We start from the raw sequence: 17,372 nt of genomic DNA, 5'->3' as shown, positions 1-17,372 counted from the left end.
AACGTCTACGTTTGTAGCAAAACAAGGCCAAAATTATATTGCATTGGCTAAAATGATTGTCACCGATTTCCAGCCATTTTCGTGAGTGGAGGACAGAGGTTTTAGAAATTATAGCAATAGTCTAAATCCAATGTACACAATTCCAAGCAGGAAATCCTTTCAAAATCACTTATTCCTCAACCTGTGCAAGAGCACGCAGACTTCAGTGCGGGAAAGAGTCCAAAAAGTTACTGCAGTTTGCCTTACCACTGAATGCTGTACATCAAGGGTAACCACTTCTTATACATGTCACTTCATTGAAGATTTTTCGATGTCTAGCTGTCTTCTGGACTGCTTTGAGTTCAGCGACAGACGCACCTCAGAGAACTTGGCAGAGGAACTGTTGAGAATGGCAAGTAGATGGAAAAGTGATCTGTTGTGTTAGCGACAATGCAGCTAACATAACCAAAGCCATGAAAGCAGCTGTGAAACACTACCACAGGAGCACAGTAGGTGCTGAAAAACTTAAGTCTACACAGCGCCAGATGGGGATGCCTGGGCTTAGGCCTAAACAAGATTGCACTACAAGGTGGAATTCTCATGTTTATTGAGTCAAAGGATGCCATCATCTCTACCCTGGCCATTGTCAATGCACCTGTTGATGCTCTGACCCAAGAGGAATGGGAGGTGTGCAGAGTCCTGGAACCCTTTGAGCAGGTCACTGTTGAAATCAGTGGAGAGGTACAGAAAGCCGCTATTACTACATTATTTAATCCAGTATTATATATGTATATGACCAGTAGATGAGAATGTAGTATCATCAGACAAAACATGAACCTGAACTAATAAGTTAAAGTTCTCTCTTTTCAGCTATGTGACAGCTTCAAAAATGATACTCCTGTGTAAGGGTCTGCAGCGAATCACAACCTGCAGACAGAGAGAAGCAGATGTAACCACAGGACATGTGACAGTTGATGGACACCCTATGGAGGAGCCCCTCCAAAGATCTGCAGATCCTCTGAGCTGGTGGAAGAACAAGGCCTCTGTCTACCCACGGCTTACTAAAGTCATGACAGGGAGACTCTGCTTAGTGGCCACATCCGTTCCCTCTGAGGGGGTCTTCTCAAAAACGGGACAAATAATTACTGAGAGAAGAAAACACATCAGGCCCTTGAAAGTTAGGCAGCTTGCATTTCTGAATGCAAATCTCTCATAAAAGCAAAATATGGTCAGCATTGCTGTGTGCTGCTGGTTATAATATGGCAATAAAGGAGAGAGAAGAGGGTCCATCTGTGACAGAACCGCACATTCAAGAGTGGCCTTTTACAGTACCCAGCACAAGGTGCACCTGTGTAATGATCATGCTGTTTAATCAGCTTCTAGATATGCAACACCTGTCAGGTGGATGAATTATCTTGGCCAAGGAGAAATGCTCACTAACAAGGATGTAAACAAATTTGTAGGCAAGATGAGATAAACTTTTATTTCAACTCATGAACCATGGGACATATGTTGCATTTTTTATTTTGTTCAGTATGGATGAATTTGTAGTGTTCATATAGCAAAATGTTCCTCTTTGCCCCTAGAATTAAATACAATTAATAATGGCATGTTATCAATTGCACTTAATCCAAATTACTGCAGGTATAATGATACCCCCCCCCCCCAAAATAAAGAAAATACTCAGAATAAGGGATCATTTCAGTTTTATTCAACAATTTACATTAATATGTTTATCCTGTTAAGCTTTTTAAAATGACACATCTTTCCAAGATTCTACTGACTACAAAGCCTCCGAGCTTTGCATGATAGAAGGCAAAAACCTAGCATTCAAAATGTCCTGTTTGCCGACTTGCCCTTAAAAATAACATATTTACAAAGATAGGTGGGGGGGGAGTGGAGAGTTCACCTACACCATTGCCTCTATAATGAGACAAGCCTGTTAAACTCATGGAATTTAAAAGTGCACAGATCAGGGAGCCCTGCGCTCCTCAACGCCTACGCCTGGCGGGAGACGTGGACCTGAAACAGACGCAAAGGGGAACATTAATGGTGCTGCACCATTCACACACACACACGCAAAATGACACACAGGCTAAAGAAACAGTCACACCCTCACTGGGGCCCTGTTAACATCAGCTCATCACGAGGACAATATATTGCATTTATTTCTGAATGAACTTGGTCACTCTCCTTTGGGAAGAACAGTTACTACATTCACACAAGGCACTAAAATAGATTGATATGCTGCACATGCCCAACAGGGGGCACTATGGAGACAGAGGAACAGAAACTTGGCTACAAACGGTTCCTTTTTTTCTCCTTACACATCATGAAAAGATTAATGATTTATCTTTGTAAGGTAGCCTTGAGCCCTGACAGAGAACAAGGAAAGTTGTACAAAATAAATATTACTGGGCAGTCCACCTCCAATATGACAACAGAAACATGTTACAACAGAAAAAATAATGGTAAAAAATGGAATACTACCTTGATCGTGACTTAGACTTGTTTTTGCGGCTTGCCTTCTTACCAGACTTGTGAGATTTTTCCGTTGATCTTGAGCGACTACGTTTGGATTTCTTAGACTTCTTTTCCTTGCTAAGCTCGGGGGTTTGGGACCTGCTCGACTCCGAGTCGGAGTACCTCTTGCTAGATTTGGCGGAGCCCTTCTTGCTAGCCTTGCTACCCTGATGGGAGTGCTTGTCACCTTGAGGGTCTGTGTGATCGCTGCTTTCTTTCCTTTTCTTGGATTTTCCATTGCTTTCCTCCGCCACCACAGAGCTCACCTCCCTATCCCTCTCTTTCTCCTTCCCCCTCTCCTTTTCCTTCCCTTTCTCCTTTTCCCGCTCTTTGGCTTTCTGCCTCTCCTTCTTCCTATCTGACTCTTTCTCCTTCTCCTTCTTCTCTTTCTCCTTCTTGTCGTGGCTACCGCTACGGTCTTTCTTCCGGTCCCTATCCTTGCTGGAGGCTTTCTGCTTGTGCTTGCTGCTGTGACTGTCCCTGCGGTCCCTGCTCCTCTTCCTGTCTCTGTCCCTCTCCTTGTCCCTGCTCTTGCTGCGGCTGTGACTGTCCCTGCGCTCCCTACTCCTCTTCCTGTCTCTGTCCCTCTCCTTGTCCCTGCTCTTGCTGCGGCTGGCCCTGTCCTTGGACCTGCTCTTGCCTCCCCTGCTGACCCTTCGCTCTCGAGAGTGGCTGCGGTTCCGGTGGCGGGCAGAGCGCTCTGTGCTGTGGTTCCGACTGCCCTTCCTCCTCTCCCGGGCCTTGTCGCCGCTGCGCTCCCCGTGACGTCTGTGGGAGCCGCGACTGTGGCTGCGCCGGCCACCGCGGGCCCTGTGCGAGGATGAGCGGCTGCGCCTCCTCTTCCTCCGGGGCGAGGAGGAGGGCGAAGAGGAGCGTGAGGAGGCTGAGGATGATGAGGAGAAGGAAGATGATTGGCTGCTGGCACTGCTGGAGCTGGAGTGGGAGCTGCTGCTGCGTCCGTTGCTGGGGGAACCGCTGGTGCCCCGCACTATGCCACGCTCCTTACCCCGACCCACCTGCCTGACCTCGTTGCTAACCTCAGGCTCACTGCGGGACCTGCGTCTCTCTGCTGTGGGTTCCGCCTCCCTCTCTCTCACTTCCTGTTTGTGGAGGCTCTCTAACTGGCCCTCATCATAATCCCCCCTCTCTCTGCTCACTCTGTCCAGTGCCATCTCTTCTGGAAGACAGACAGAAAACAAAACATATATGTTAAAACTCAAAGACAACGTCACCGCTGCTTATTGATATTGCCTTTAGTTCCCTCACCACGTGCGTGCTGCGCCTCCTGCGCTTGTCTCTCCTGCAGCTCCCTCTCCTTACGTCGGAAGGCGTCTATCTTCTCCCGGATACGGTGGTGCAGCTCCTCCTCGTCCGTGTCGGAGGACTCGGACGCCTGGGCGCTGTGCTCCTCCTCGTCCTCACTCAAGTCCGAGCCATAGTCGCCAAGTCCACCTGCCACAACAGAGCCCCCAGCTTTTTGAGCAAGACCGCTGCAACTAGCCATACACCCAACCAAGCTTCCCATCAAAGACGAGCCTACTGTCTGTCTGTTTTCAACTGAACTTCATACTAGAAACCCACTGACACCCCACTTACTGTGGAGATGGCATGCTCTTTAGTGTTCTGATAAGAAAAAAAACTTTGTAAATCTAAGGCTAAGACACTCAAACTGTGCTGTGAAGGATTGCAACATTTCAGAAACATTCCCCAAATTCCCAGTTTTATCAGAAATCCCGGGAGAAGAATTCCAGGTTGGAGGATTCCATGACAGCTAATTCCCTTCCAACCGGAATAAAAAAATAAATAACAAATACTTCTGGTAATGTTTGGGGAATTTTGCAACCCTAGCTGTGAGGTGGACCCTTCCCTTCGGCTGCCTCAGTCACTCTTCTGAGCTACTAAAGCAGTGAGGGGACAGGGGTTTGAGCTCTGATTCTTACCCAGCAACACCCCCCCCTCCCAACCCCCCCGCCTGGAGGAAAAGAAGGGGAACTCACCAATGCCGATCAGAGAAGTCAGTGCACTTGACTGTGCCAGCTGTTTGGCAGGCGCTTTGATTCACATCAACAACAGGAACAACATGTTAAAACACATAGAGCCACCATAGAGACAGCCACCATAGAGAAGTCTCTAGAGAAGGGGGGCACAGATAATGCACTATTCACAAGAGCGGTCTTTGGCAACAACAACAAAAAATTCAAAAAATAAAAAAATAATGAGAAAACGGAGAGAAGAGAAGGGGTTAACAAACAACGTCTGTCACACACATTCAAAGTCAAGACAGTTGGAATAGGGGAGAAGAACCACTCTGTACTAATGCACTAGTGTCAGATAAACGGGGACAAGTCACTTGAATCTGATCTATAGGTGAGTGTATGTTATAAAGTCAATGGGTTCAGAAACAGTCATTCAGGAGGACCTTCAGGAGCAGGAACCAGGGAAAACAGTTTAGGTTACTGTTGTTTTGTTTTAAATACACCAGCTGCTCGGCTGTCTTTACCAGGGACATTTTCTTTTTCTTCCGTTGCATTAGCAGAGAATGGTTGAAGATGCATATGATCACATTTGGAAAATACTCCTAAGTTTGCCACTCAATTACCCTGACTTACGGAGATGAATTGAGTGACGTTTTCAGACTATATAAAACAGGCTTAAACATGATGTCTTTGTGACAGGCACAGATGATGCGTGGGCTCGAGGAGACGGGGGTAAGCAGACCTTTGGTGGCTTTGCGGTGAGTCTCTTTGGCCACAGTTTGGATCTCTTCGTTGGTGACCTCCAGCAGGATTTCCGTCAGCAGAGTTTTAGTCACAATCATCTTTGGAGAGAAATGTGAGAAAAGGCTCTGACATGAGTTAATGATAATAATTTGTTTGTTAAGAGGGCAATTTTCTTGCAATCTTGGATAGGATGTTTTTGTTATATTTTGAAATTAGTGAAAACAGGGACCACTAAATTCAGAGCTGCAATTAGAGCACCAGAGCTCTATAACATAACACAAACAAATGTATAACAAAAGACATCCTAATAGGGCTGGACGACGTGGCCGAAAAATGACATATAGATTTGTTTCAAACTTATAGGCGATTCACGATATATACATTGTTGTTTGTTGTTCATGGTTTCTCCAAATAAGCTTTGTTGTACAATTAAAAAGGTCCAATACATTGATCTAATGAATTCAGGGCGTGTGAAATTATACCGAGGCTAAATGTAAGCCTTCCACAACTCACTAATAATTTAAATATTTTATCAAGAGTTTATTAACCTGCTTTTTTGCAATAATAACTGATCTGGAGTTCAAGTCTGTCTATTAAAATGTCCTTTTTGTTACAAATTTAACCACAACCATGGACAATGCACTTCTTGTAGCAGGCATTATAGAAAACTAACGCAGGTCAAACAATCTCTCAAGCACAAGCCCACGTGCTAGTGAATAGCTAGCTAATCTTTATATTTCAAGTTAACTTGGATCTATTTGCTAGCTAACAAGACAGAACAGTTGAATTGCTATGAACACTGTCTCCAACTGTTTGAACAGCGTGCTAGCCTGTCCATTTTTTTCAGAACGGCATATCTTATTTCTCAGAATGAGAACAAATTGCCAACTCCTTTATAACAGGTGCTTTATGCTTATTGCAAATGTATAAAACACAGACTAGACAGCTAGTATAACAGTCTTTGGCTGAAATGCTGCTAGTGGTACCGCAATGCCACGCCTACAAACTGAGCATACATTTTCCTGAATTTTCCTGTTTTTTATTACAGTAAAAAGTATAAATGTGTTTCGGTGTCCATATGACCGATTCTGTTAGACCAAACCTCAAATCCAAATAGTAAGTTGAAACTGCTTGTCAGATAGGAAGTGATCTCTCATCTTTGTTGTTGTGAGTGGCTTGGTGTGTGTGTGTAAACACAGAAGAAGATGCGAAGCGAGAGGTTTCTCTCTTGCCAAAATCTATCCAAATTTAGCCCAGTGCGTTTCTATGGTCATAAGTTTGTCGCCTGTCTTCCCGCCCTTGGGACGATTCCCATTGTTAGGGAGGAGACATGAGCATCTCATCATTATATACAGATCCCTGGTATAAATGGGAAGGTACACACATAACAGAAGGAGCAAGAGACTAAACAAAAAGAGACGAGACAAAAAAAAAGGACAAGTAGCCTACAAGCCAACAAACGCTAATTAAAAAAAAAAGTTGACTCTTGCGATACAGGCATTTAGAATATCGCGCAAGAATTCAAATTATCGCACAACCCTACACCCACCCCAACGTGTCAGAATGGTAGCTGTAAGCAAAACTGACCAGCTGGAACTCTCTCTCCTCCTCAGTCATCTCTGGTTCGCTCTGGTCCTCAGGGGGAGGTGACGGGCTCCTGCTGGCCAGTTCCTGCTTCCTGGTCAGGACCCGGTCCTCATCTTCCCTCTCCTCTTCATCACCCTCTTCATCATCACTGTCCTGTTACAGGGGAGGGAAAGGGGTGGTAGGTCAGATATACAAAGATATGACAACAGAACCTCCTGAAAGCTCACTAGTGTCACAGGTTTACAGGAATATAATGAAATTATTTGGGGGATATTTCAACCCACTGTTCATAAGGTTAATGGGATTCATGACGCCATGGAAACAAAAAGTGATTGATGCTTACAAATTTACTCTTGCGGGGTAAACGAGGCCCATCTCCTCCCTCGTCCACCGCGTCGCTCTCTTTGTCTTCATCTTTAGCCATTTCAGCACGCTGTTTCTCCATGCGCTCCTTCTCCAGCTTCTTCTGTTTCTCCCTGTCCATCTTCTCCAGGCCCTCTCGGATCCAGGCCGGCAGGGTGCGCCTCTTCACAGCATCTGAGAGGAGAGCCAGGTCATTGGATGCTGTGTGTGCGTGTCTGTTTTCCTGCGTGCCTGGGAAAGCTAATTGAGAAAAGTAGAGATCAACACAGACACAAAACATGGTGAGATACAACATTTAGGATGTTGTGGGTATTTCAAGGCAAGAGAGTTGAAGCAAGTCTCTGCCTCTGACAGCAGAAAGTGTCCAGGGATGAAATCCTGATCTGCGGCCATTTAATGAGGACGTTTTTGTACCAAGGTGTTGGTGAAGATGCTCACCGAGGGCGGCAGCAGGAGCATCTTGTTTGGGGATCTGGATGGGGGACCTCTGGCGATCCCTAAAGCCAGGGGGCCTGTCCCGTCTGTTCTGTGGGGGACCCTGTTGCCAGTATGGAGGGTGGAACCCTGTGGATGTGGGGCCGTAGGTGGCAACCGCCCCATGCTACAGAGAGAGAAAACGAGAAATGAGGACCATCCAAACTAGTTGAATGACGGAGAGACCATATACAGCAGCCAAGGAACTCTAATGTAACTGTGTGGTGTGTACCTGATAATCAAACTGGTTTATGGCCATTGGGTTCATGGCGTAGTTGTCGGGCTGACCCCCGAAGCCGTGGCTGTTCTGGGGGTAGACCCTGTGGTGGCCTTCAGAGAACTCCAGACTGTCCTGGCTGTTGCTGTCCTCAGAGGGAGCCACCACATCCATAGGTCCAGTCCCCATAGGTCCTGTTCCTGGGGGGATCCACACCTGGTCTATGGGTGGAGGAGGAGGGGGCTGACCGTGCATCCCCCATTCTGTAAACAACAAATGTACATTGTTATTGTTTATTAGGATCTCTTTAAGCCCACCAAAAGGCTTGTCTTACACGAGACCATTCAAAAATCAAAAACATACACTTGCAGTCATGCTATTCTAACATTAAACTACTGGACTGCAGGGAACTAAGTTGATTGGGGCACAGCTCTGTTAATGTGGTGGATGTGAAATTCTCCCATAACATGTTCGCTGGAGTACATCGGTGACATCACATCATCCCTGAGATATAATGACAAATTATGTACCGACTGAGTATAGCAAGCATGATTGTCTTGCAACGTGAGAAAACAGATCACCGACATAAGCCTTCTATATTCTCCATCCCCAGAAAATTATGCTTAGAGTTTACCAGGTTGCCACAATCTGCCAAAATTGCCGTCGCCCTGGAAGGAGCCATGGTTATTGGGCATCACAGGATCCATGCCAGGGATGTCCTGTCCATTAGGATGAATGTTCTGTTGGTCTACTGTAGGGCCTGTAGACTCTTTCTGAGCAATCCAGGCCTGGGCCAGTGCTGCCCAGTCCACTTGGCCTGCACCACACAGAGAGAGAGACAAGAGAAGCGTTGTTTGGGGTGTCATTTTGTATGCATGGTCAAAGCAATGTTACACCAATCCAATCTTGGATAATTTCCATTTGTACAGTGCTCCATGCATACAGGTCACCCACTTGGATCTTGCTGGTGCTGGAAGGACTGCATCCACTGCTGCTGGTTCATAGGCCATTGCGGCCAAGGCTGTCCACCCTGGTCCCACATTTCTCACCCTGTAGTTCCTACGCTTGTAGCCTGCCTATGTGAGACAGAAGCATGATATGACATTACTGTAATTGAATAGTGATATTCTCAATGTGAACCGTCCATGCGAACTGGACGTATGATGACTGGCCGGGGTAGGACGTCATTGCGAAATAAGATTTTTTCTTAAGTGACTTGCCTAATTAAATAAAATGTTAAATAAATACAAATAAATGTGTTAGCAAGCTAGTTATGTAGCCTCAGTTATGTAAAGTTAGCTACATGAGGCGGTTCACCCAAATGGCTTGGATCAAACAAGTAGCGTTAGCATCGATGCAGATGATTTTTTGACAGTGCTGAAGCCAACGAATTAAATAAAGGCAAAGCTAAATTGCTAACCTTGATAGCTAATTGAGATCTGCGTAATTGTGGCTAGCTAGTTACCTAGCTAACATTCACGCCCCTAAGTTAACTGAGGCGGACATGGATGTTTGCTGGGTGGCGCCAGCTAGCGAACGTTTGCACTTCACGCTACGAGTGGATTTCATTTACATTGCATGCACTTAATTTGTGATATCTAGGTAGGTAAACACTCGTGTTATATAAACTACTGTGTATTACTCGTCTGCTTCATCAGTCAATTTTTTTCCGAATTCCCCAGGCTCGGTGCAAAATGCAGCTGGCTAACAGTTAGCCAGCTAACAGTTAGCTATCGTCAGCTTGCTCGTTTTCCAAGATTCGGGTTGGAAAGTTAGAAAATAGCTAGCCGTGATTTGGAATAACGCTTCAAAGATCAGTCGCTAACATCACCCACTGTAACATCTGCATGATGAGAATGCACACAAACGAAACATCATAACTAACGTGAGCGTCTCCCACCTCACCGACTTGGTTCTTCGCCGTCGAGCACTCAAAATGGCTACGACCTGGAAGTAGTCTGGTCGGCAGCCACAGGAGGCGACCTCGCCACAACCCATTGGGGCTCTATGGGGCCAAAAGTAGGCCTGCTGATTGTAAATTATGGCCAAAAGATCATGAAAAAGTGACAAAACAATCAACTTAACAATTCTGCAGAAATGATGTACTATCATTCTTCTGGTACACATTACAAGCTATTTCCAAATGACAATTTGGCCCAAATTGTATTTAGTAGAGTAATTGTAAATATTTTAAAGTTCATCTTTTCATGATATAGGTATGCTAAATCTAACTACCTTATATATGTTTTTTTTAAGGGTAGCGTTAGTGTAGCTTAATTTCTTCCAGTGTGAAGTAATTGGTAGCTTGGTACACTATATTTTCAGAGTAGTTTCCCCAACACCGGAAGACATATTCCCTTGAAATTAACATGGAGAGGTATGGATTGGAATAGGTCAATAAAGAGGAGATGGTGGTTGAACCGTATCGTGAGCTTTACACACACACACACACACACACACACACACACACACACACACACACACACACACACACACACACACACACACACACACACACACACACACACACACACACACACACACACACCTATGGCCTGATTAAGACATATTCACTTGAAATGAACACTGGAGAAAATAAGTCATGGTGTAGATAAAAGAGGAATGGAGAACAGGAACAAGGAGACAGAGCTGTGGGAAAGAGTGAGCGTCTTAGAAGAGGAGAGAAAGCGTTTACACGCACCTCTTTTCCACCTCTTTCAGTGGAGTAGAGACTCCACTTCTCTTTGTTTGCATTCTTATTTGTCTCTGTATTCTCTGCATTCCTCTTTGCCTCAGAGTGGTTTCACGCGTGTTCTCTCCCCAACAGCCGAAGAGTAGTGAGCATTCCATGATGATGCTCCTCGGAGCATCTGCCAGGGTGCTCAACAACCTAAACTCCACTGGTAAAACTCCACCTTGTCATCTCAAGACCACAGTGGCTGTTTTATATTCTCTATTCCTGGACTAAAAAACGTGCATAACTAAGAATTTCTGGGTGCGTCCAAAATGACACCCTATTCCCTAAATAGTGGGAATATGTCTACACACCTCACAAGCTACAGACAACACTCACTCACTCACACACAGATGCACTGCCACACTGACAAGTGCGATTATCATCTGAGTTTACTCCAGCCAGGAGAACATGGGCGTGTATTTTTTTGCTCAGATGTTCAGCAGTATCTGACCCCAAACAGGTGACGATTTGAGACTGAATTTCTACGTGAAATATATGTTCAAGGCCCCTGCTATAGTGTCCTGTACAGGGATTGAACTTGTGCATGAATCCTGTGACGGCCTAGCTGTGAGTGTAAAATCTAGCTGTGAGTGTAAAATGTGTTGCATATATCACCAAAGTTACAATCCATAAACAGCTGCCCTACTACATGGAATTCTATGGCTAAGCTTCTAACATTCTAATGTCAATGGCACAATATGGGCCATTTTTAAACAATGGTTGTAGCTGGGGCTTTCAAGGTTGGTTAAATTATACATCGTTTAAAAGGTAATTTCATGACCTTTCAGAACCACTTGAAACTCATTTTGAAATGAACCAGGAATTATTTTTTAAAGCATAGAGGTAATTCTGATATGTACCTGAGACTCAAGGTCAAAGTTCTGTTGACCTGAAAATTCTGAAAATGTGTCTGATAGATAGCTGGGAATCTAAGCTTTCCAATGATATCTGATGAAAGGGTATATGTGAGCAATATATATACCACCATTGTTTGTCATAGGGTAAAATCTTACATTTTTTTCTACTAATAATTGGCTATCAGATTTTCCACCAATGCTCCTTATAGGACACATCACTGCACTCTATACTCCTCTGTAAACTGATCATCTCTGTATACCCATCGCAAGAACCACTGGTTGATGCTTATTTATAAAACCTTCTTAGACCTCACTCCCCCTATCTGAGATGCCTAGTACAGCCCTCATCCTCCACATACAACACCCTTTCTACCAGTCACATTCTATTAAAGGTCCCCAAAGCACACACACATGCCAGGGTCGCTTGTCTTTTCAGTTCGCTGCAGCTAGCGTCTGGAACGAGCTGCAAAAAACACTCAAACTGGACAGTTTTATCTCAATCTCTTCATTCAAAGACTCAATCTTGGACACTTTTGCTGACAGTTGAGGCTGCTTCGCGTGATATATTGTTGTCTCTACCTTCCTGCCTTTGTGCTGTTGTCTGTGCCCAATAATGTTTGTACCATGTTTTGTGCTGCTACCATGTTTTTCTGCTGCAATGTTGTGTTGCTACCATGTTGTTTTCATGTGGTGTCGCTACCATGCTTTGTTGTCATGTGTTGCTGCCATGCTATGTTGTTGTTTTATAGGTCTCTCTTTATGTAGTGTTGTGGTGTCTCTCTTGTCGTGCTGTGTGTTATGTCCTATTATTCTTATCCCCCGTCCCCGCAGGAGGTCTTTTTTTTAGGCCATCATTGTAAATAAGAATTTGTTCTTAATTAACTGACTTGCCTAGTTAAATGAAGGTCAAATAAAATAAAACATAGTTTTTAAAGAATGACATGAAAATATTATTTTTCACATTTCTTTCATTAGACTTGTACATCGTGAATTGTCTTCAAGTGGAGAGATGAAAGAAAAGATGGAGAGATGAAAGGGTGATAACACACAGAAAGCTCCCATTGCTGCACTGCTGTCACACATTTCCAGCTCTAGGGACAATGACCTTCACGAAAATCACTATGAGACATTGTCACCCCAAGTGAGCCTTCTAGTAAAAACAACCATTTTTACTAGAAACGTCTAAAAAATTACATTAGAAGATGTAATATATTTTTATACGATGTAATGTCATCTATTTTCAGGGGGAATGGTTTTGTTAAAATATTTAATCAGTTTGTAAGATAGACATTATGCATTGCTTGGCAAGAACATTAAAGGAATAAAAAATAACTTAATTTATCAATAATTATTGCATTCAAATTCTTTGGGACCTGAACTTATTTAGCAAGATTTAGCAAGCAGCTGAGGACAAGGGGGTATAGAAATACGCATCGTAATTATAGATGGACATAGATTTAGAATTGAACCTCCCCATTCAGTTCCCTGTTTCGGTAGTGCACCCAAATTGAGACCATGACCAGAGGGGAAAGAGAGAGTGGGAAAGAGCCCAGTGAGCACCGACGGACTCATTGAGGCTATTGGCATGATCTTTATCAATGAGAGTCAATGCCATTGGAAAGTATTTTTTAGTTTTTTCCCCCAGGTTAGATGGAAGTCATATTATACAATCTGTGTCTACCCTCTTTCCGTGGGCCTAAGCTCTTGGTTGCATTCGAGACAAGGTCTTTTTTTATTGATCTCAGTCAAGATCTGTAGCCTGTCATTTCTGTAATTCTTGTGGTTGGCTATTAAAAATATGGATGTTTCCCTACTGCACGAGGCCCTGTTCAGTTCCAATGGCAAACAGCTGTCTGTATCCAGTGCATGCAGCCATCTGGTGGACTGTCTGGGACAGAGCACATCGGCTCTATCCGAAAATCCCCTAAATTCAATTGATTGAATTCTGTCCAGTACTGTGATTCTGTCTAAAACCTCTGAAATAAACATTTGAAACACAAGACGGCAACAAGTCAAGACAATAATGCTATAGACTAAAATAAACACCCGTGTACTGTATGCTGCCTAACACAGATGCTGACAGAGAACATGGCAGTGAGAAACAAACCCTTGGTACCACGTGACCAGTGCCCTGAAAGCAATACGCTTCCAAGCTTGAAGGGGACACACTTCGATTTCCGCCTTCCATGGCAGTGACTAAATGTTACGCTGAGCCTGAGCACTGTCCCTTTGTACTGTACTGTACTGTAGTAAGAGATGAACACTGCAGCGGTCCCTTGTCACTGGTTTCCATGACCACCGTGACAGAGGAAAGAGGACCAGGCCCTTTCATTAACTGAGATTAAAATCATATCTGATCCTTCAAGAGAACGTCCCCAAGCAAGAGCCCCTGCTTTTAAAAATAGACCAAATACATGAAAAAAGAAAAGAAAACCGTGCTGTGTTGTTGGTGGGTGGCTTGACACTCTGCTTTAATGTTTTAGCAGCGTGATTGGGATGTCAGTGTGTACGGGACCGGGAGGTTGGACGATGGGATACTTTTAGACGTTGCCCTTTTCCTGATTCCACACCCACCTCCTCCTCACCAGCTCGCGACATGTTTCTCAAAACAGCGCTGCTTTGCACCCGTCACGGCACATCGCCGCCACCGACAGAGTGAATATGGCAACTATGGGATTCACTGTGACAGCCCCTGACTAATGGCCAGCACCGTCTTCACACAGTAAAGAGGGATGACACAGGTTCCAGTGTAAAAACAACAGCCGTACTCATCCACTATCAAGTACTTTCTGTGGCGGAGAAAAAAAAAGGAGAGAGGATTCAAACATCCACCCAAAATAAGAACATGCAAGCTGAGCCTTGTTGGTATCCCATTTCATAAATTAGATTTATGCTCTTCCGATATATATGATTTCACATGAGCCAACGGTGTTCCCGAGTTCCTTACTGAAATCGCATTTTCAGAAGGAAAAGAAAGCCCGAAGAAAAAACCCTGTGGCACCATATCCATATATGGTTTAGTATTGTGGTAATTCACCAAATTCTCATGGTTTTGCATTTACATTTCACACAAGCTGTCTGTATGCAAATATGTGTTCACTGTAATTATTTGTTCTTAACATGCAGAAGCATAATAATCCTAGAGTGTAGGCACTGAGTATTTATTTGTTTTTTTTGGGGGGGGGGGACAAAAAAACGTATCTTTACTTACAGAAATCCCTCACTTGACCAGAATAATTTGGCAATTTCCCAACAATCGACAGATGAAATATCTCCATTTCATTCCCCACAAAAAAAATGTGCAGAACAATTAAACATAAATGGTGAGACACATTTGAATCCCAAGATTGATCAACACACGTTAGTTTAACTACAGCAGAACATATGGGGATAAAAATACTAAATGAAATGAAAACAATCGTTTATTGTCCGGCGAGCTGGCATTCATATATGTAGCAATGTCCCTTTGTTAAACGTCACAATGTGTTTGTATCTGTGTGGTTAGAGATTGTTTGTGCACCAGTGTGCATATTTAATAGAACTAGGATTTGAAAAAAACAGTGCTGACCAACACAGTAATGTATTGGTCTGAAACACACTCGAATGGCCTGCCACATGATGGACCTCTCCTTTCAGGAATAGTTTGAGATCACATTCTTTTGGTACTTTTGTATATGTTTCCCATAATTTTATATAATTTCTCTTACCAAAAACTATTTTGGCAATCACCATTTAATGATAGTCACACATTCGCATGTTCTACAAAAAATACAATACAAATACAATTCACCACAGCAGGCTGTAAAATATAAATAACACAGCATTCTTTTTGTACATTTAATCAAACATACTATTCTGCCACTCTCTCGCTCACTCCCTCTCTCTCACATACAGAAGTATGAGCAATGGTATGGGGACGTTCAGTAAGTGGACCAGCGTGGTGATCCTTCAATGCTGAGCAGTCCAGTAAACATCACAGTGACTTTATGTCCCTGATGAACTACCAATCCCATCATGTAGTACGTGCCATGTTTCATGCTCTTGGGAGTCAAAGTTTAGAGAGAGGTATACCCAAAGCAGGTCTCTCTCTCTCTTTTTCCCCTCTTCCTCTGTCTCCTGAGACACCAATGATTGTTGGGCAGCTCCGTGCTCTGGCAGTCACAGCATCTCCTCGTAGAACAGCAGGTAGGCTTGAGAGTTGAGGACCCTGGACTCTGGTACCGCATGGACATTGGTGTCACTTACATAAACCCACTGACCCTGTGTGGCACTGCTTGCTTCCCTTGGACCTGAAACACAGTAAAGACATGTTCATAGCAACACTGGTATGTAGGTAAGACAAATTAGACCAAGCGTGTTTCATAATCATAACAAATCAAATGTTATTAGTCACATGCGCCGAATACAACAGAATACAGGGAAATGCTTACAAGCCCCTAAACTCTTACTGTTTGCACTAAGTCTATTTTAAACTTAAACTGGGCAGACATTACAGGTTTTTAACCTGATCTACAGGATCCTGGCGCATTTTTCAAAATCGGAGGAAATCGGAGCAAACCGTAGGTAAAATATAACGCCACAGCCCGTAAAGTGTAAGCGCATACCCAATTTGCGGTTGAAGGCTCTCAAGGGCACTTACGGTGTCCCGATAATGAGAAAATATATAGAATATATTCGGCCGTAAATCAGCCAAGTGTGAGTTCTCCCATTGTACCGCCGTGGAGGCCGCCAGGTGTACACTACGATTTGACTGAATTGTTAAATGCGAGAGGTTCTCTGATGGTTAGAGCCCGTAGACCGGGCAAAAGCCGTGTGGTGTATTTCAGCCTTTACCTGACGGAAGGTTACAGCAGGGTGAGGAAAACATGTATTGAAGCAAAAGAGAAAAGCAGTGAGGAGAAAATAAAGAGGGGATAAAAAAGATGAGCATTGTAAGAAGGGATGTGTTGACACGAGGAGATGGATGGTGGACGACAGCGGCGTTGCCATTTGATGGAGACAGACGAACCGTGGTTACCGAGGTCCCTTTGACCTCTCTACGGTGGCTCACCAATGCTGCCAAGACAATGTCACCTCAAGTTCTATACTAGTTAATTACCAGCGAGGACAACTGCTCACACAGACCTCTGTCACAAAGACATTTTGATTACAGCTGAGCATCGCTGAATGGCAGGCGCTTTCCTTGAGTATGGAAAGGAGAAAATACATCTATATAACGCTGGACATCTATACACACTACACCGCTTTTTCTCTCATAAATGCCGCCTTCAAGGTTACGCAGAGTGAGGCCTTCACACAAATACAGTGCGTTTGTATGTGTAAGCGACACATACTTTTTTACAATCATACAATTCCATGCTTTGGTCGATATATATATATATTTGAAATGTAAACGCATTGACAGACTCTTAAGACAAAATTGGTAAAGGAATAGAGTGTATTTTATTGACAGACAGAAAGAGAGCGTTTTTACCTGCCATGTTTCTGCGGTGTGGCTGCTCGGTTCTCCTCTGGGGCCAACGGACCTTTACGTATGCTGTGTAGTGGCCCCTGCGCATCGACCCGCTGTGTTCCACGATGCCATACAGGCTGTAGAGCACACGCTCCCCTGCCACCAGGTTCTGCCCAAATAGAAACACACACATCAATGCACTCAGGATGAGGAACAAGCACAAATACTTATCATTTGAGCTACAGTGTCCAAGGACCCATATTAATTTCAGTGTGAGTTTTTTTTATAGTAAAGATAATGTCCCTGTTTTCACGTGAAGAAGAGTGAGTACCTTGCAGGATGCCGAGCAGAACGGCGCCAGGTCCAGGATGAGAGGGAAGTTGACGTGACGGTTGACTTTTCGTAGGTTCATCCCTGCCTTCACACACACACACACACACACACACACACACACACAATCAAC

At 44.1% G+C, this 17,372-nt stretch overlaps 2 protein-coding genes across 5 annotated transcripts in view; both read right to left on the bottom strand.

Annotated features, from left to right (window-relative positions):
• Positions 1-1,668: 1,668 nt before the first annotated feature.
• On the bottom strand, positions 1,669-9,818 carry LOC139394761 (PNN-interacting serine/arginine-rich protein). 4 transcript variants are annotated; one of them, XM_071142820.1, is made up of 12 exons: positions 9,764-9,818; positions 8,818-8,939; positions 8,498-8,680; positions 7,879-8,126; positions 7,611-7,773; positions 7,153-7,412; positions 6,810-6,962; positions 5,221-5,320; positions 4,500-4,553; positions 3,769-3,954; positions 2,470-3,679; positions 1,669-2,001 (listed from the first exon to the last, which is right to left on the bottom strand). In XM_071142820.1, exons 2-12 carry the CDS (start codon positions 8,903-8,905, stop codon positions 1,971-1,973), a joined length of 2,676 nt encoding a protein of 891 aa, XP_070998921.1. In that variant the 5' UTR covers positions 8,906-8,939; positions 9,764-9,818; the 3' UTR covers positions 1,669-1,970. The 4 variants fall into 4 exon arrangements, with proteins under 4 accessions (XP_070998921.1, XP_070998923.1, XP_070998924.1 ...); XM_071142822.1 differs by having other exon boundaries at positions 2,470-3,676; XM_071142823.1 differs by having other exon boundaries at positions 9,749-9,806.
• A 4,784-nt stretch (positions 9,819-14,602) lies between these two features.
• The window catches only part of LOC139395012 (ubiquitin carboxyl-terminal hydrolase 45-like), a 55,687-nt gene continuing 52,917 nt past the window's right edge, over positions 14,603-17,372 (bottom strand). Inside the window, exons 16-18 of the mRNA XM_071142841.1 lie at positions 17,241-17,327; positions 16,931-17,078; positions 14,603-15,746 (exon numbers count right to left, since the gene is read on the bottom strand). Coding sequence (XP_070998942.1) covers positions 15,616-15,746; positions 16,931-17,078; positions 17,241-17,327 — 366 coding nt within the window. The 3' untranslated portion in view covers positions 14,603-15,615. The remainder of the gene's footprint in view (positions 15,747-16,930; positions 17,079-17,240; positions 17,328-17,372) is intronic.

This window comes from Oncorhynchus clarkii, chromosome 3 (genome assembly GCF_045791955.1).
Source record: "Oncorhynchus clarkii lewisi isolate Uvic-CL-2024 chromosome 3, UVic_Ocla_1.0, whole genome shotgun sequence".
Lineage (NCBI taxonomy): Eukaryota > Metazoa > Chordata > Actinopteri > Salmoniformes > Salmonidae > Oncorhynchus > Oncorhynchus clarkii.
This window is presented reverse-complemented; position numbering and strand designations above follow the sequence as displayed.

What these genes read in the sequence shown, in the direction of transcription:
- LOC139394761 (XM_071142820.1), bottom strand. Translation starts at nt 8,905, where the DNA reads ATGTGGGACCAGGGTGGACAGCCTTGGCCGCAATGGCCTATGAACCAG. An exon ending in TAAACCAGTTTGATTATCAG is followed by an intron (nt 7,774 to 7,878) that starts GTACACACCACA and finishes CTCTCTCTGTAG; the next exon opens with CATGGGGCGGTTGCCACCTA. An exon ending in TACCCCGCAAGAGTAAATTT is followed by an intron (nt 6,963 to 7,152) that starts GTAAGCATCAAT and finishes CCCCTGTAACAG; the next exon opens with GACAGTGATGATGAAGAGGG.